The following is a 19,655-nucleotide window of genomic DNA, read 5'->3' as shown; positions in this document are numbered from 1 at the left end:
CCACTAGTCCTTATTCTCCCTCCAATCTGTTGTCATTTTTTGCAACGCCTGCTGAAAATTAAAATTTGCTGAGAGTGTCACAAGATGAACGAGTGACGGAAGTTTACCTTGAATTAAGAAAGAAGATGAAAAAGCTTTTGTCGAAGAAGAAACTTTTAAAAAGTGCTAGTACAGAAAATGTTCTCGAGAAACACGCAAACAAACCGACAATCGCTTGGAATCTTCTTGAATCGTCACAAGTTGTGAAAGAAGTTAAGCGGATGGATTGTAATCATCCAAAGCCGGATGGCCATACCAGATTCGTTTGCATTTCTGACACACACAACAGAACAGACAGGCTGGAATACCCTATTCCTGATGGTGATGTTTTAATACACGCAGGAGACTTCACAAGTTGTGGAACACGCGATCAAGTCATCCACTTCAACAAATTTTTAAGTACTTTGAGCCATCCTTACAAAGTTGTTATCGCTGGCAACCACGAAGTTGGTTTTGATCTTTCAAGTTACGACTCTTTGTGGTCTTACTTTTCAAGTAAAAAAGATGAACCAGAAGAAATTCGACGGCAGCTCACAAACTGTATATATTTAGAAGACGAGGAAGTTGATGTTCTTGGATTTCGAATTTTTGGTTCTCCATGGTGAGAGATCTTTCACCAAGACATTTCATTTTCGTCCGCTCCCCCTTCCTCTCCTTATGCGAGGCGTGAGGAATGATTGTGACCATCTTTGTAAGCTATGGAGAAAATGGAATGTCTGATTATCGTTAGCGATGCTTTATAAACTCGAAATACATAATAATTTTTTGGAGTACAGGATATCCCTTGTGACAACTTTACTTTACTCAACTCTCTTAATTTTTTTTTTCTCATTAGTCTGATAAGACCTCTTTTTCAGGACACCAGAGTTTTGTGACTGGGCCTTTATGAAAGCACGTGGTGAATCAATACAAGAAATGTGGAACAAAATTCCTGATGGCATTGATATCCTTGTCACCCATGGTCCACCTCTTGGTAATTTAAAAATGAATTATAAATACTTTGCTATTATGTTGTTAAATTTGTTGTTAATAGAATGTACAACATACAGCAAGAGAAAGTAAAACTCAAACAGGCGATGCTGAGTGCAAAAATTAAGGGCCAAATTCCATTCCTAGTGAAAATGTGAAAGATGTTATGCATTTCACCCAGCGATGTTCATTTTTTTTTATAGTTATACATCAACTGAATAAGGTGGCAAATTAAAGTCATGTATCATTATAACTAGAAATATGTTACCAGAAAAACCTCGCAAGCTAAAAATTGTGAGTAGTGAGAATAAAGGGAAACAAGCAAAAGGGAAAAATGTGATGAAAAAAGAAAACAAAAAAAACTAAAACTAAACAGAAAAAAATGTGAAAAAAAAAAGAAAAAAATATATCCACATGGAGATTCAAACCTACACTTTGTACTATGACTACCTCCTGTGCCAGAGTACAGCTCCCTCGTGACCAATAGGCTACGCAGGCACTGAATAGTTACATGTAACATGGTCAAAATATAACAGTTCAAGCACTTTTCTCTGCCATACACACTACATGTTTGAAGCTTGTGGAGCTGAATTCAAAGATACATTTGAGGAAAATTAGCTTAAATGAGTATTCAAAGCCATTTTGTATTATTTTGGTGTTAATTCACTCTTGGTCTTAACGGCCAATCAATGTACGGAGCTGAGCTGAGACCGGCCAGTCTTTGATTCAGCATAGTTCATTTGATCCATCGGTCACATTGATCGGCGGGGAAAGAACCAATTCATGTGGGTGTGCCTTGGTGTCAGAACAAACACATCGCACGACCTATCAAGCTTTAAGCTTAAAATCGCCTGCAAAGTGGGATGCATGCACTGTTATGTTCTTTTACCTCGATTTTCACTCATTTCTTTGAAGCTACTGGTCCAAATTGCTTTTATGTTGTCTGTAAAATGCTTTCTGTGATGAAATTAATTGACAAAAGCTTGATCACCAAAACAGCCGCAAAAACAGTCAAAACAACGCTGACCAATGCTCCTTGACGTCACACTGGACATCAATATATGATGCCCCCAGGACTGCCAGTGGCGGATCCAAACCTTCAGATAAGGGGACGGTCCCAGTCATCCAGACTATGAGCAAAGGTGGGGGGCCCAGTCTAAGCATTTTTTTTTCGGCCCTTCGGGCCTCAGTTTGGTCTAAAAATAAGGAAGGGGGGGTGGGCAGACCCCCGGGCCCCTCTCCTGGATCCGCCACTGACCACAGATAGTTAACCAATAGAAAGGAAGATTTAATTATAACTAAAGCAAGATCATTCTTCACTTGGCCATTTCATGGGAGCCACACACGATGCAAATTCCGAAAGATTTATTAACCTTCCTTTCACCAGAAATTATTTTTTATTGCAGTCTCAAGTAGGATTTAAACTGATACATTAAAAAACTTTTGCAGGCCATGGAGATCGCACAATATCAAACGTAAGAGCAGGATGCCTTAATCTCTTGCACACTGTCCAGTCCCGTGTCAAACCCAAGTATCATATTTTTGGGCACATCCATGAAGGTAGATGTACAATTTTGTTGACGTTATTATTGTTATTGTTATTGTTATTATTATTATTAAACTTAATAATTACCTAACCAATTGCAACCAACACTCTAGGTAAAATCTATTTCAGTTTAGACTTTTAACAAAAACATGCATGAAGCGGAACTTTCACTGAGTGTACAATGCGCTAATAACAATCAGCTGAAATGCTGAAACTTACTAACAGTAACAAAAGACAGCAGAAAACCTTTAGTTACTTGAAAAATACCCTTTAAAACAACATTGCCTTTGAGAATCACCAGACAAAGTTGATGGTCCAAGACTTTCGATCCTTATTACACCACAGAGACCATCAAAGGCCAGTAAAGCATCAGTAATATACACTATACCTTTTACTAACATATCTGCTTAACTTGTGGTACAATATTTTTTTTCACCTTTGAATTTTATTTTGCTTTATTTTTAAAGTCAATGACATACATAATAATTTTTTTAAAAATAAAGCCAATAAAATTTAAACCAAGGATTAAATCTAGTCTCAAGATTACATTCAATCTCTTTTTACAGGTTATGGAATAACTACAGATGGAGTTACAACATTTGTAAATGCCTCAACAGTTACAGTGCAATACAGACCCTCCCATCCACCAATTGTTTTTGATCTTCCAAACAAGTCAACTCTTGAACAAGAAGAAAAGTAACACAATGTTTGATTTCTGGTGATTCTAAAGGAACGGTGTAATAGAATCTTCATAATTTTTGTTCTTAAAGAATGTCTGATGCTTATTCTTCACATTTTGGATTACTATAAATAATCCCTCATTATTATATTTACCTTTAGCTTCAGATGTTCTTTTGAAAGTCATGGCCTCCTGACCCCCTCTTACTCAGAATTTCCAGTGACCCTCCATGGACTGGGTATTGAAATTTTCTAGACCCACTGATTTGACAAAATTATAATGTGTGCAATTAATTATTATATTATTTAATGTTTTTCTATTATTTATTATTATTAGATCAACAGTAGATGTAGAGTGATGTTACTTGACCCATGAAACAGATATATATTACATAAAATCACACTAACATGACTACATGTATAATTTCATTGACAAGTACATGACTTGTAAAATTGTTACCAGAATGTCTTGGAATTAAACTATTAATGTTGTATATCAGCCAAGCAGGCAAAAGGCCTCATTAAAAAATTCAAACAATTGATAAACTAGTAACATTAGGCCAAAAAAAATACATTTCCCTATGTGAATTGGGACTTTTACACCCTTAGTCATTAATTTCTACTGATAATTTAACAATATTTAAATGATTTTAATAACATTTTATTGGCTAATAAAAAGTGGTATCAGGATTGAGTGGAGTTCAGTCAGGTCTGTAATCAAAGCATCGGAATAATAACAAAATCAGACAAGGTTTTAAGGCTTGTTTATAGTGCAAAGTGCAGTTAGCTTATCCAGCTAGTTTACAGGCACTCCACCCAAATACTTAGAAACATATAATTCAAATACAACAAAACATAATTAAAAACCCCAACTGGCAGGAGGCAACCAGTTGGGTCTTTACAAGCATGGGTGAGGATTTGAATGCAGGGTGACCAACTAACACATCCAGCAAGTCAACAGAGTGGGACTCAAACCTGGGACTGCCGTATTGCGGGTCTGACACAATGACCACTCGGCCACGCTGCCTCCTTAAAGCCAAAGCAGGAGTCCAATTTGTTTGATCAACAAAAAGATCTATTAAACCAATGCGTCATAACTATAACAAAATTTTTCTTATTATTTTTGTGAATTAAACACACACAAGATATCCCCAAGGTTTTTTGCTCAAAGTGAAAAAAGTGTGTGGAGATGGCCTGTACATGTACTGTGCAATTTTACATTGGAATGACCATACTGTTCTATCACACTGTCCCATTAGTGCTGAAGACAGAGCAGTTGCTAGCCATTTGGATGAGATAATTTTGTTACAGTTATGATAACTGTTAGTAACAAAATAATCCATGACTTGCAAATGGAGGTTTAAACTAAGGTGTTTGTGGCAGTTTTCTACTAAATTTCATATGAAGATTTTTCTTATCTGGTGAATAGATACTAGGCAAACAATTCTATTGAGGCTACCAGAAATGATAAAAAAACACAACATCTGTCTGAAATCAAACCTACATGTATGTGTAGATAGTATGTATTTCATAGTGTATTCCCTCTTCACCAAACTTTTCTGAACCCTGTAGACAATGTATGATGCAAGCAATAAATTATGAATGTCCTACAGACTAGCTATCTTTCATGGCAATTAAATTTTTAAGCATGTCAAAGCTGTTTCCATCTGGTTGTACTGATAGAGTTTTTCCAGAGTTTGTCTGTACTGACAGAAATCCAAAATCATCGAGCCCAGTTATCTTGACTTCCTCCACAGTTCCATTCATTGCCAGCTTCACCCTTGCATCACTACAACAATAACAAATAATTATTTTTATATTATATGGTGATTAATAGGGTTGGTATCAATCCAAGTATGCTGTTTTGTGACTTTTTTGATCCGCATATCTTTACCCAATCTCTGTTTGACTGGTATTGCTTATCTCCACAAAAATAATATTATTTGAATTTAGAAAGCTACACAATCAGTGCACATGTACATTATTTTTAGAAAATGCTTTGGCAAAAGCTAGATAAAAATAATTGGTAGTTATTCAAATTGTGTCCACCAGAACAGGGTGCAGAGAAAATCATTTTTACAGCTTGCCATTCGGCAAGCTGAAGCTAGCATTTACTAGCCCAGACGTCATTTCAACTAGCCCCAAAAGCTTTTTGATAAGCAGAATTGATTTCACCGTTCTTCTGTTATTCGAATTCCTCAAAAAACATCACCTGCCCGTCGGACAAGTTGAAAACAGAATTCACTAGCCCGCACAATCCCCCGATAGCAAAATCCACTAGCCCTGGGCTACTGGAGACTATACTTTCTTCGTATGCTGCAAAGAAAGACACTTTTCAGACACTAATAAAAGAATCATCCAGGAAGTTCCAAAACATTTAGTAAAAACATGTTAACAGGCTATTTTAATTAATTCTAGTTCAAAATATAGAACTTGTAAAAACCTGTGTAGCCAATGCTTGTAGTAGTTGGTTAGAAATGAATCTGATCCATTGTCTTGGAAGTCATCAACAAGGGCCTCCATGTTGTTAACAGTCCTTGCCAGTATTTCCTCTAAAACTAGTGGCTCTAAGTTGGTGTTATGCTCCTTGTTGTGTTGGGATATGATCTCATTGATGCTGATGGTTGGTTTACTGTTAGCAAGGTTTACACCCATTCCTAAAATAAATATTTAAAGTTAAAACAAATTTACTAAAGCTGTTTTATAGTAAATTACAATTAGAGGACCTGAAGCAAAGCTAGGGCACATGGATCTCATGCCATTGAAATTTTTATAGGGTTAAGATGATGAATCAGTTACACTTGATTATACATTGATTATAAATTGTAAGATTCCAAGGTAAATAATACATATAAGCCCCCCTCCAAAAATGTATTGAAATGAATAATGTCATATACCTATGACTGCACTCAGAGTACCACTCATAGCAGATGATGTCACGATAACACCTCCAATCTTGACCTTGTCACCAAAATAAATATCATTTGGCCACTTGAGACAAATGTTTATCTCCTAAGACAGACATTGTGTAAAACAAAATACTTTTTAAAATGTTGCTATTTATACAATACAACATAATACTTTATTCAAGAGATAAAACTAAAGTTACAAATTAAATATCTCTCAAAAGGGGATATCTAGAGGTCAACCCTATATACAGTGTAAAAGATTCCCAAAAATAAAAGATGAAAAGGTAAAATCTAGAATCTAAAACATTATATACAGAGAGAAAAATCTAAAACCTAAAAACTAGAATAAAAAACATCATTTGCACATCATAATTAAAACTCTTTACAATTGTATCATTTGATATTCATATAAATCCTTAATCTCTTGCGAAATAAAGCCAGCGATCCTGCGCATACAACATCTTTAGGCAAATTATTCTCACGCATTGACAATCAGTACAAAGAAAGAATATTTGTAGCAATTCAGGATGGCAACTTTTACATAGAGCTTATAATCTTGATTGGCTCAAGTTTGATTACATTAATTTTAGTAAGTTTAAAAAAATCGGAAAAAGGAAGGCTATCTATTCCAAAAACTATCTTGTAGCACTGAACTAGAGATAAGAACTCTCTATGTTTCTCCAGAGTTTGCCAATTCATTAAGCCGCAGCGGTCTTCATAGCTCATTTCTCTGCGCTTTTGCTTTAACACCAACCGTGATGCTCTTCTTTGAACTTTTTCCAAGGATTCAATATCCTTTTTTTGGTAGGCGCTCCAGACGGGGGCAGCATATTCAAGTATATACCAGTAGGTCTTAGCAACGACTTAAAGAGGCAAGAAAAGGCATACCGATTATCATTTCCTTAATTACACCTAACACTTTGTTTGCCTTGTTTACTATGTTGGGACATGTTTACCCCAAGATAGATCAGAGTTTATTGTAACCCCTAGGTCCTTGACACTTTCAACAGATTTTAGTTGCACACCTAGAGAGTAACTTGGCTTTGATCTGTCCCTACTGTGCGTTGCATGAATGACTTCACATTTTTCAGGATTAAAGCGCAACTGCCACTTGTTAGCCCAATCACTTAATCTATTCAGGTCGAGCTGTAAGGCTGGTATATCCTTATCAGGCTCATTGATCGTTCGATAGATTTTGGTGCCATCAGCATAGATTTTCACTGTTGATGTTATATTTGTCGAAATAATCATTTATATAAATGATAAATAAGATTGGGCCGAGTATTGTTCCTTGGGGCACGCCTGAAATCATGGGTGACCATTCTGAACAATTGCCCCTTAACATGACACGCTGCCTTCTATTCGTCAAAAAATTTCTAATCCACAGTAATAGAGAGCCATCTATCCTATGCCGTTGTAGTTTCAGCAACAAATGCTCATGTGGCACGCAAGAGCGTTAGACGAGCTCTACATGTTTAACACATTAATCTGCTTAAAATGTTTGACATACTAGCTACAGATCCAACAGATCTAGTGTACAATGTACTATACACTGTAAGTCTGAAGCTTAGGTTTATAACCACTAATCTTTTTTTTCCCTACTTTTATTTACTCTTGTATCCAAAATTATTTGACCACAATGTACATTATTTTAGCATGTGCAAGCCATACCTAAAAAGCCTAAAATATTATGAATAAATATTTATATGTGTACCCTTTATTGCCTCTTATGGCCAAAATGGTTTGGACAGAGTATTATGACTAATTTTACACTGGACAATCTGATTTAGGTCTGGCATGTACAGAACGGCAGGATTATTTTATAAATGTACATACAAAATTTACAGACCTCATACCCTGACTTGGATCTGACCGCATTAACAATTGCCAGAGAGGCAATATGCTGTAAGAATGGTGGCCTCTGACCAAGATTGGAAGCAAATGGAATCCTTATGTGTATGGAAAACATCATACACCCAGCTGGTGAGAGCCATATATTACCACCACGACCTAAAGATGAATGTTAAAGTATACTTTCAAGACAGCTTACTAATAATACAAAAATCACAAATAAATGTCCTCACTATTTCATGTTTTATAACTCATTAAGATAAATGATGAACCCATTAGGTTTAATCACTCAGGTACATTAAAATATTTTGTTGAATTAAGATTCTAAAATGCACAAAAAGAGTAATCTTTATATATATATATATTACTCTCTGACAAACTAGTTGGGAAACAACAGATGTAGATAACAACCTGTGTAAAAAAAAAATCTCTTTGCTTGAATACAATATGATAACTGCACCTTCTATAACAACTGAGAACACACAGTCAGATCAATGGCAGTCTGTTAATAAAACTAATTAACAGTCAGATAAAAAAAATATTATTGTTACACCTGTTACAATGCATGACATTATGTTTTTGTAGCTTACTGTAGAAATAGGTTCATTTAATTAACTCACCTTGGCCTTTAATTTGCTGTGCAGCAGTTACTATGACACCTACATCTTCAGGGATGTTTTGTACAAATGTGTAATTCCTAAATTGAAAAATTCAACCAGGTTAATTAATTATTATATTTTGAAAAAAAAAAAAATCTATTATTATTCATTCATTCAAAATATTTCACTGTTTCCCACTGGATCCAATCCTCTGGCTAATTCCTCATAACCAGCTGGAACTTTATACATGTAACATATTTGACAACCAGTTTGATGAGTTAGTGTCACAATATTAATTTTATTATACATTTAAATATAAAATTATTGGGACACTAACTGTGTTGTTAAATAGCAATCCTGTTTAAAGGGTAGCTGGGTGCAGCAGCATAGCTGTTTAAAAGGTAAAAAAAAATGTTTAAAAAGTTTATGGCTATCTGAAGACAAAATAGCTGCATTTCTGATTAAAACTACCAATGTGAACTGAAGAAATGGCCCCAGTTACACTTCTGTTTTAATCTGAGTCAAAATTTGTTCCCCAGAACAGTCAAAATTCACACAACAGCTATCATACAGGTCTCCTGTGCATTATAACCCAAGTGTTAATCATGGCCAGTTTATTAATAATAACAGCATGAAAAAAATAATTCCGTCTTTGAGAAAATACATTGTAGACAGGGTGTGAGAAATTACCAGCAGTCAACTTTGACATTAAATTAATGACCTAGAGGGATATAATCTGAAGGGATTTTGCAAGCACTCACTGGGCGACATCAAGTAACCCTCATAATTTTTACTATTCTTGATGACAGGCCAAGCATAATAGCAATCATCCCAAACTGACATTTATGTCTGACTAGTGGTTATTGATGAATACCTTTGAATGTAGAAAACTCACCCGTCAAACACTGTTTGTGTTGATGTGATTACATCAGTGTAGAACATCACCTGACCCAAAACTTTGGTCTTTAAATGCTCTTGATATTTCTTCCAGTTGAATGACAATGTCTGACAATTTTTATCTCCAGCGATTACAGGTAACAAGGTGTCTGTAGCTTTGGGAATAGGTTGCCCATTTGGCACAAAATGTAAGGAGAGGTCATTTCCATTGCAAACATTGTTCTTGAGGCTTGACTTCAAGGAATGAAATAGTTTATCCTGATCCTTAAAAGAGTAAATAATTTTCCACATTAATTCAATCAATAGGCCATTTGCACGATGACACCATTTTACTACCATGACCAGAATCCTTCAGAATTTTGTTTTGTTGTGCAAAAAGAGCTTTTGTTATTTACAGTTGTAAATCTTGCTGGGATAAAAGAATTTAAATACGAAAGAAAAAACTAAAAGGATTCTGGTCATAGTAGTAAAATGACGCCATCATGCAAATGGCCTATTACCACCATTCTGTTGAATTATCATTGGTTACATCAAGTATACTTGTCTTGTAATAGTTGACACAATAAAGCTGCTTTAGGGTGTTTGGCATTGTTTAGGGCTAAAACATCATCATTACCCAATGATTCCTTGTGGCCCCCATTTTAGCAAATAGTTATTTTAAGCAAAAGATTTTTTCAGGTGAACTAACTGCATATTTTTACTGTTACTATATTAAAAGTACTTTCCTTTATATAAGTGTGAGTTACTCGGATGCCTTCTCATGCGGGGACAATTACCTGGATCAATAAGTTTCAAACTACAGCTGTACACATGGTTTGAAATACTTACTATTTTTCTCGCTAAAAGAAGAAGTGGAGTTAGTTCTGGAGCATTTTGTGGCTGACAGTTTATTCCTAGAAATTGTAAAATATTTGACAACAAGCCTATCCTGGAATTCCTGGACTTCTTTAAACAAGCATCCCATTCTTCCTCCTGATCTTGCAGTTTTACTGTGGGATAATCATCCAAAAATGTCAAATCTATAAGACATAACACTGCACTGCCATGCCCTTCATGCAACTGTATAACAACTGGATTTTTGGTTTCTGCCTCCTGTACAACAACAGTTTGGTCTCCTGGAAAAATAACAAAAGCAACTATCCTCTTTAAATATTCTCTGGATATTGGCACTTTCATGTCACTATGCTTTAATACATCATTTCAAGGTACTTTATACCCGTCACCTTTCTCAAGCCCTCTGATAGTTTGGCCATAAAATTATTCTGTTAAAACAATACCTTTGCACGAGAATACCTTTCCTCATGTCATATTAAGCACAGTACACTTGCATCTTCTGAATTCCATTCCAATATCTTTGCTGAAAATTCGGACAATATTTACTAAGGGTACCCACTTGCCTCTCATTCTTTCCATAATACACTGTAATTTTAAATCACCCATAAACAGAAGATGATTGAAACACCATTTCTTTTGCCCAGATCATACCCAGCTTTTGTTTCCCTCAATACCAAAGTACAGACAGAGGAATGAGAGCCACAACAAAACGTAGTGGTAATAAGCTATCCCCCAGGGAAATTCCTCTCCTTATATCAACAGGACAATGTCTGTCCTTCTGCTGTTAGTTCTATTTTCCACTGATCCATACTCTTTTCCAATAACCTGTCAGTGAGCATATTCTCTGCTGCTCCAAACATTTGTAAACATTTTGATAATCCACAAATGTAGGATCATATCACACATTTACACCTTTTTATAGTCCATCCACACCATTCCAAGCCCAATTTGTCTTCTTTTTGCAATTTCTAATAACCATCTTATCAATAAAGCTGATCTTTTGTGCCTTTTGTGTTTCTTCTACACTGTACAGCCCTTCTGCTCAACAGATGTTTCTCCTCCAAATGGTTACAAGTACAATTCATCCTACAATTTGAAGCAGCATTTCCCTTTTCTTTGTCTGTAAGGATCACTGTTGTTCTACACCTCTACCTCTTGTGAACCATTCAAAAATTTTGTTTCTGTCAAACACTTTTGCAGTTGCCAGGCAATTCTTTCTGTGCATTGAATTTGCCTGGTTGTATTCCTTTTCCAGTGGGCAACTGAATGCACCCTTACATGTACATGTACACTGAACAATACACAGGATGTAATCAGTAGTGATAGGTCAGTAATAAAATCAGAACACTCACCTTCAAAGTAAAAAGGTTCACAAAGTGCTGAAAGATTCTGTGGCTCTCCTTGAAAAAATTCTGGATGATTAACTTCAAATGAAGCAGGAAAGGGGCAATATTTGCCATCCCAAGGAAGCTTCTTGACATTACATGTAAATGAACTACACAAGCTTAAGATCTTTCCTCCACCTGTGAGGTACTTGATGAAGTCCTTTTGTACTGATGCTGACATTGAATCATTATTTCCAAGAACTAACAATGTGGTGTTGTCCATCCATGGATGTGTATTTACATGTTTCTCATGGAGTTTGTAGATGGCATAACTATGTATATTAATAACTTGCAAAAGTGTCTGTTTTAAAGCATTGAATGTCTTGTTATGACTGTCACTGCTGCCACAGTATATGAGAATGTTTGGTGGCTTTGATGATACATCTTCTATTGCTCTATCAGCTTCACCACCTAACTGTCCAGCTAGTAAAAGAAATCAGGAAACAAGTAGTAGTATTCAAAGTGAACAGCATATGCTTAAAGAATTATGACACAAACTTTTTAAAAACTGTTTTTGGTCCTTAGATACACTGTATACTGCCCTGGGGGGGGGGGGGGGGAGAGGGTACTTCCTTATATAAGCCGTATAGGTATATATGTGCTGCCCATCGGTTGGGGTTTTTGAGCCTTTTTGGTCTGAAAATGGATATACACCTTGCCCGCCCATTTTGGTCTGGAATTGGGTATGGTTTTCGAAGGAACTACAGAGTGTATGAAAGTATTTATCATTTCAATTCCAAATGAGTAAGCAAGAAAGAGAAACAGGCAAATTCAAAATGGATTTGAAATTTTTTTGGTTGCGCTGTAACGGCTATTAAGTAATGATAACATAATTTCTGCTTAAAGGCCAGGTCTGGAAACGGGTGTGGAAAATTACATTTTTTGGTCTGAAATCGGGTCAGGATTTGAGGAACGGGGCAGCACACCCCCACCAAGAATTCCCAGGAGTAGCCCCCCCCCCCCCCAATCCAGGTACACTGTAAGTGTAATTAACAATTCTAAACCTTCCAAATGTGTCAAAAAAAATGTCTTGAATTTTGGCCACCCAAAAAATGATTTGCCCCCTTCAGAAATGTCCTAGAGTCTGGGAACAAGTAAAGGAACAAAGAGTGCAGTATGCCAATGAGGCAAGGAAAAAAATTAGTTCTAGTAAATAACTGTTATAACAGCAATTAAATAACCTTTGGTTACATTATATGTAAAGAAGACTTATTTAAGAAAATAAATGGGTTACTCTTGAAAATGACAGCTATTTTGAAAGGAATTAACATAACTACATAGATCAAAGGATCAGAACTTGAGGAATTCCTGAGGAATTCAGCGATCAAACTTTGGTAAAGTGTAGCTCAAAAAGGAAAATTAATATCAAACCGAGTGATGCAAAAATGTTTCAAAACCCTTGGGCTCCCTTTCTTGAAAAGAAAAGCCTCTATATACATGCGTACAATCTGAGAAGGAGCTGACTTTGGCAGTGGCCCTATTGGCCAATTCCTAGAATAAACAATGCGCATGCCTGTCACTCCATACTACAGGTATTGCCAACAAGTGGATGTGCGTAGAAGGAGAAATAAAATTTCTGTATAGTTATGTGGCGGTGTGGCTGAGTAGCAATCTGATAAAGGAGGTTGAAGTTCACAACTTACAGCTGGAGCTTGAACGAAGCACTCTGGCAGCAAAGTAACTCGTACTTGTTGTCCATTTCAGCCCCCTTGAAAGCCCTGCAAAGGTTGTAACAACATAACCCGATAACCACCCAGCTCCCAACAAAGGCATTTAGCCAGTTTCAATCAACTGATGAAGTATTAAACTACATTGTAGATAGATCCGTTTCCCTAACAGCTCAAAACAGCTCTTCATGAGGACTTAGGTACAAGAGGTGTCATGTAACAGTCACCAACTGTAACATTAGGTCATGTAACAGTCACCAAAATCTTGATGCTCTCAGGTTGGGGCGGGGTTTGGGGGGCGGGAGGGGTTGCATCGATCTCGGCCAAAGGCATCATGGTGGTAGTAATGGTTTTATTTCATACAAGGGTTAGTACTTAACGCAGTACCGAGGGACAAAACTCAGTGTTCAAGTAGGCAAACTTGGAAAACTTTTCCTTGATACGTTGGATAACTGATCTATGAAATCCGTTCCGGCATTAAAGAAGTCAAAATATAAAACAAAAGAAGCAAGGCTGATTTTAAAGTCGGGAATATATAATATATTTTTACCAATATTTTGGAGGGCACGGCCTTCCTTCTTCAGGGTCTTACATTTAAGATCCTTTTTTAGGATCCGGTACGTCTATTTTGTAAGCTAGTCCTGAATTAAAGAAGTCACTAGCCGGGGTGGCCGGCCACGGGCCATTCCCTGGCTAGCGTGGCTTATACAAATCAATGATTTCTGGAATTGGCTGAGGTGGTCGCGGCATTCCTCGGTCAACCTGGTCGAGGATTGTCAAGCACAGCCCTTCTCTGAGTTCCGGTACTGGTGGGGCCAGCCGCGGCTTTCCTAGTTTTGTATCCCCTAGTCAGTGCGTCTAGAGGCCAGGTTTTTGAGTCGGAGCCTTTTAGATCCTTTTATTTTTAGGACGGGTTTCCCGGTGAACCCCACTCTGACCTTGGGCTCCTGATACAAGGATAGTCTGCTTTCTATAGTCAATTAGAGATTGGAAAACACCAAGTCAGACTGATAAAACAATTATCACTCTTTATTGAAATCTGTCAATTCTTATAATCTTCAGGTTGATGTTATCCCAATTAGCGACACTAGTAGCAACAAAAAAGTATTTTTTTATGTTCTCAGTGTTTTATTCACGATTCTTACATTCTGTTCAGTATTTGGATGACCGCACCAATCAGTCTTTTATAAAGCTCTTCAAGTTCTATATTCTTTTCGCTTCAAGGTATTGCCCATCGCAGAAGACGCCGTCATCAAACGTAATAGGTAATTCATAACTATCTTCTCTTCGTCTTCTCTGATTTCTTCTTGTGGGATTGTGTTTGTGTTTCTTAAGTCTGACTTGCAGTTTGAACAGAGCGTTTCAGTGTAGTCATACCTGTTAAAAAGCAATTGAAATGAATGAATTCAACACACAGTAATTTTCGAGGAGTTATAATAACGCCTCTAGTGGAGCAAATTTATATCCTTACTGTGGAGTTATTTTTTGGGGAGTTATTTTAACTCCTAAAAGGAGTTTAAAGAACTCTTTTTCAGGATTAAGAGTGATCCTAGATATTGAGGAGTTAAAATAACCCCCAAAAAGGAGTCATCCTGTGCCTAAAATGTTTACTCCACTGTCAGAGTTAAATTAACTCCAAAAAGAGTAAAAACAACCCATGTGAGGAGTAAAAGTAACCCCATTTCGGAGTTGTTTTAACTCCAGACTGGAAGTAAAAGAACTCTTTTTCAGGAGTAAAAATGACCCCAAATTCGGAGTTAAATTAGGAGTTAAAAAAGGGGTTATCCTGTACCTAAAATTTTTACTGCATTTTTGTAGTTATAATAACTCCCTAAAAACTACAGTGCAAAATCAGTTTAACTCCATGTACTAGCTAGATCCTGCTGAGGGTGTCACTAGTAACCCTTGTAGCCCTGTACAATCCTGCCGTTTTCATAGCTTCGGACAAACGACACAACTGGCCGGCTAAAGAAGTGCAAAGAGAGTTATAAGCCACAAGCACTTACTGTCTCATCACTGCCGTGTCATAATCTGAGCTATCTTCCATTACGTCTAAAATCATGTTAAGCAAATGGAGTTAATTACAAGCTCAATACAATAAATCATAAATACTTAAATCTGTTGTTGTACAACCTTTTAGTCTGAGTGATGGTCGCTTGGTGCGTGAAACTTAAATGCGAGTTCCAACTTTTTCATCCTTTGCGTCTGCTTGATCTTAATTATATAATTGTTAAATTGCCTTGGAGATAATTTCATATGACAGCACCAACAGGGAAGTCAACTCTAATGGTTTGAAACAATCCCACTGCTTCACATTCATTCTTGTTAACGTATACGGTGTTGTAAATCACTTTTCCGAATGTTTCTGAATCGAAATAGCCTTGTATTAAAACTGTCAACAAATACAATCATATGGTTGTTATTCTCTAGAATTCTCTCAAATTTTCTTCGTTAAATGACTGCGCAAACACACAACGCCAACCTATAAACTCCCACTCTTATATCTTTCAGCAGAACAGCTTTAGAAAAATGTCTTGGAGAGGGACTGTGCAAAAAAAATCCGTTGAAAATTTTGCATGTGTATCGAAAGAAAAGAACTAAAAACTCGCCTGAACTTGAGTCATCATAGAAGTTACCCCCGGGAACAACATGGGATGTAGACGCCTGTAAGGATATAAATAATTTTATGATATAACTGCTATTCCACTATTAGTTTTAATCTTTCTTCGACTATTTGCTTTGCATTCTTCCGGCGCTTTGTGAATAGTTCTATCATGCATTTTTCAACCAAGTGCAAAACGAAACCCTTCCCCAGCTTGCAAGTGGACTTTTCTTGAATTCCCAACCATGCTTGGCATAAATGCTATGGCTGTAGGTTAATAAGTATCTGAATAAAACTAAAGGTGCTGAAAGCCACTCTAAAGAGGTATTAATATACTTAGTGTGCAATGCAAATGTAAAGCTGGACAGTGCTGGTAGTTTGTGTTATTATTTATTTATTATAAAAAGCCTGTCAGTGTTACATACCTCCGAGGAAGAATGATCATCTTGAAGCCCAAACGCTTGAGCAAATTCTTGTTGTTGGTCGGACAGAATTTGGTGAACGCTGCTTTTCAGCTGTTCAATTTCCCCATCTATTCTTCGGCGTATCAGATTATCTATGAGGGTGTTCAAACATGTAAAAACATAATTTTTATCCTTTCCTCAGTGGTGAATAGAGAAGAAGCGTGACGTCACGTTTTCGTTTTCTAAACTTAGATAAGATCCTATCGGATTCCACCCCAGAAAATTTCGCTAACACTTGACAAATAAAATGAAATTGAAAAAGATCGATGAATTTTGAAACAGTGTGAATGTAAATGCCGTATAAGTACTTTTTTGAGTACTTTTCATGATTTTTTTCTACCTGACCGGCACCAGTACGCACGCGTGTGCCTGAAAAATATCGAAGATAAATAAAAGAAGTCAGCACGAAATAGAAAATCGAAGTAAAGCAACAAAAGGTAATTCAGCGATAGCTGAAAAACGGCGTAATACCTATGTAATCCTGCTTAAAATTCTTTCACATAACTTTAAGTTTTTCAAAACAAATAAATGTTTTTCTTTTAATCAAGTTACCTCCCAGAGCCGTCCTAGGAGACGGATTGAGGTGGAATTGGAAACTGGGCGTACCCCTGGAATATTTCTAGCTATACGCCCCTGATATAATTCTATCAAATTCTAAACTTTTAAGAGAGGGCATACATATTACTTCTATTACCAAGATGCCGGAAGACTGCTGAAGCCGTAGCAACAGAATCATCTGTTGAGCTCCCTATCGACATGTCTTCCTCTGGAATATGTCCCACATTATCCACTCCAGTATCTCCTTCCTGGCAACTGCTGCTAAATTATCAACTTACCATGTTAATTTTTTAAAATTGTAAACTGAGAATAATTTACTTCAGTTTATAAAGACTCGAGACATCAACGGCCAACTAAAACGCGTTTATGCGTTCTAATGCGATCCTGTTCTAAAAGCGAGGGATATTTTCAAATTTATGTCAAAATACTTTATGGCCGGAGCTAATATCGGTTCAATATGCGCCACGACATGCATTTGCGTCAGGGGCACCCAACGTCAATTTTCGGAAAATATCTGTTCGGAAGACGATTTGAGATCTAGAATTTTCCGACAATTTATTGTAAAATTTCTTGCTTGCCTGCCTCTCCTAGGATTTTCGAACATCTAAAAAATGCTGTTATTGCCCATTTTTAACGGATTTTTACCCTTAAAAGGTCACCCAGAATTTTCGGGAGCCTTTTTTCTGGCTGAAATTTTCGAAAAGGTAAGTTTTGATCCCTATAATTTTCGGATCACTAGACTTTCAGCTAGGAAATCTGAACAGATGAAAAAATTTTAGGGGATAAAAATATGCCTTTTTCCACCGTTTAAATACTAAAATACGTTTAACAATGCTATGTTTAAGTGGTTTTGAACTATGTTCTCGTTAGGTGCTCCTGTTTGCGTGTGGTGTTCCGAGTTCTTTAAAGTCAAGGAAAACATGCACCGAGTTAAAACTAGGACACAGATTGTTCTGGCCATTTTAACCCCCCCAAAAATCCATGCAATCACTCTGCTCAGTACTTTTGATAGACTATTTTGAAATAAAGGCGACGTACCAGTTTTGCTCTAGCCCTGTATATCCTGTACAGTAACTTTTTACTAGTTTAGAATCGCGGTATTCACCATAAACTGATACATCGCGGGACGTCAATTGACTCAGTGGATCAACCGCCATTTGCCACAGTTCCTTGTGAAATTGGTCACTGATAATCAAAAACAACAAAGTACATAAACGAGATAGGTAAAGTTTACAAAAGCTATCTCTAAAATTAAGCTTGAACCTCTTATTAGCCGGGTTTTCGGTCGTACTGTAAATTACGGACCGAGTTTTTTGTCCATCGATTTGTGATGGAAAAAAACTCGGTCCGTAATTTATAGTACAGACCGAAAAAATGAGGCCAATAAGATGTTTGCTATATGACTTCCTGTTTGGGGGACCGGAAACAAGTGCGGGACAAGCGACTTGACAGTCATTTGACAGGCGTCAGAAAATACGGAAACAATAGATCATGGGGGCTTTCCATTGAAAGTAAAATAAATACGCAAATGCGTCATGTTGAAAAAGTTTCTTCGGTCAAAACTAAGAGCACTGTAAGTACGGTGGATTTTAAGAACCTGTTTGTAGGCTAAAATTTGCCAGTTAAGCCCCCTCTATATAAGAACCTGTTTTGCCAAAAATTGGAAACAGGTTCTTATTTCTAAAATCTATGAAAAAATTCTACACACTTGGCTAAAGAAGACAATTCAATATTCAAAATCCGCTTTGGAGAAATGGGTTCTTTGTTAAAGTATTATTAAGTGATGACGTCATAAAAATAAAAATTTCTGAAATTTTGGGATTTGTCAGGATATTCTAAAAGAACAACGTTCAAGAGGCCTACTTGCCAAAAATGAGCATTTCTCTGAGCTTCTTTGCAAATTGTCTCTGAGATATTAGTCCAGTTATGCGAAGAAAACTCCACATAAACCCTTCTAATTATTTTTGGGTCGACCCCAAAAAAATTTAGAAGGGCTTGAAGTGATCCATGTCCTCAAGGTTGACAGAAGTCTTGTAACTTTCTTTAAACCTTTTTTCGATAAGATATTTAGAGCTGTGAAATGAGCATTTGCTTTTGAAATTATGATCCGTATAGCAAGTTACGGACCACAAATTGACCAATCGCATAGCGAAAACAGACTAAGCCATAAAACTATTTAAACTGAATGCTACAAACTATTTTAGTTTTACAATCAAGCTTATCACTTGTTTTCACTACTTTGTGTCGCCATATGCTGTATACCGTACTATAAATTAAAAAAAGAAAAAAAGTAGTAAGCCTATGACAAGCAGGCCATAGACAACCATAAGAAAACAAAAGGTTTGAAAGTTAGGCTTTATATAAGGTATAGCGTGAATTTATAGCTGAATTTAGAAGCTTAAGGGCAAATGAAATGATTTCAGACTGACCTTCTCTCTCAATAACAAACTTTCAAAGCGGCAAACATCTCCGTTCATTTCTGAACAGGATACTGCTTCACACATATATTTTTTTTGCGAACAAACTCGCCAACTTGTCGCTTTAGAGACTTTCGCGCCAAAAAAACATCCGCAGACGTGAACCACTTTTCCCGCCTTTTCTGACGCAGCCAACGCGGTTGAAAGTCAAAACAAGTCCTTTCTCTCTGTGTACTCTTA

At 36.6% G+C, this 19,655-nt stretch overlaps 4 protein-coding genes across 4 annotated transcripts in view; 1 reads left to right on the top strand and 3 right to left on the bottom strand.

Moving 5' to 3' along the window:
- LOC140923688 (LYR motif-containing protein 2-like) overlaps positions 1–19,655 on the bottom strand; it is a 246,979-nt gene that overhangs the window by 160,252 nt on the left and 67,072 nt on the right. The gene's annotated exons all lie outside the window — the stretch shown is intronic.
- Positions 65–3,729, top strand: LOC140923652 (metallophosphoesterase domain-containing protein 1-like). The gene is made up of 4 exons (XM_073373726.1): positions 65–640; positions 897–1,012; positions 2,458–2,568; positions 3,121–3,729. Exons 1-4 carry the CDS (start codon positions 126–128, stop codon positions 3,252–3,254), a joined length of 876 nt encoding a protein of 291 aa, XP_073229827.1. The 5' UTR covers positions 65–125; the 3' UTR covers positions 3,255–3,729.
- Positions 3,654–13,503, bottom strand: LOC140923661 (biotin--protein ligase-like). The gene is given in 9 exon segments (XM_073373738.1): positions 3,654–5,021; positions 5,676–5,889; positions 6,130–6,244; positions 7,991–8,151; positions 8,613–8,689; positions 9,487–9,752; positions 10,317–10,603; positions 11,669–12,130; positions 13,351–13,503. Coding segments are annotated over 9 exon segments (1,887 nt in total). The 5' UTR covers positions 13,481–13,503; the 3' UTR covers positions 3,654–4,846.
- On the bottom strand, positions 14,571–19,526 carry LOC140933148 (uncharacterized). Its single transcript, XM_073382667.1, has 7 exons — positions 19,428–19,526; positions 18,037–18,183; positions 17,135–17,259; positions 16,402–16,532; positions 15,984–16,038; positions 15,381–15,426; positions 14,571–14,751 (listed from the first exon to the last, which is right to left on the bottom strand). The coding sequence occupies exons 2-7, from the start codon at positions 18,153–18,155 to the stop codon at positions 14,571–14,573; spliced, it is 657 nt and encodes a 218-aa protein (XP_073238768.1). The 5' UTR covers positions 18,156–18,183; positions 19,428–19,526.

This window comes from Porites lutea, chromosome 1, assembly GCF_958299795.1.
Source record: "Porites lutea chromosome 1, jaPorLute2.1, whole genome shotgun sequence".
NCBI lineage: Eukaryota > Metazoa > Cnidaria > Anthozoa > Scleractinia > Poritidae > Porites > Porites lutea.
This window is presented reverse-complemented; position numbering and strand designations above follow the sequence as displayed.

Excerpts from the sequence above, each read along its gene's own strand:
- LOC140923652 (XM_073373726.1), top strand. The coding sequence starts at position 126 with ATGAAAAAGCTTTTGTCGAAGAAGAAACTTTTAAAAAGTGCTAGTACA. Across the intron at positions 641-896 it reads CGAATTTTTGGTTCTCCATG|GACACCAGAGTTTTGTGACT; the intron begins GTGAGAGATCTT and ends CCTCTTTTTCAG. Across the intron at positions 1,013-2,457 it reads CACCCATGGTCCACCTCTTG|GCCATGGAGATCGCACAATA; the intron begins GTAATTTAAAAA and ends AAACTTTTGCAG.
- LOC140933148 (XM_073382667.1), bottom strand. The coding sequence starts at position 18,155 with ATGGCGGTTGATCCACTGAGTCAATTGACGTCCCGCGATGTATCAGTT. Across the intron at positions 16,533-17,134 it reads AGCAGTCTTCCGGCATCTTG|ATAATCTGATACGCCGAAGA; the intron begins GTAATAGAAGTA and ends ACACCCTCATAG. Across the intron at positions 16,039-16,401 it reads ATGATCATTCTTCCTCGGAG|GCGTCTACATCCCATGTTGT; the intron begins GTATGTAACACT and ends ATATCCTTACAG.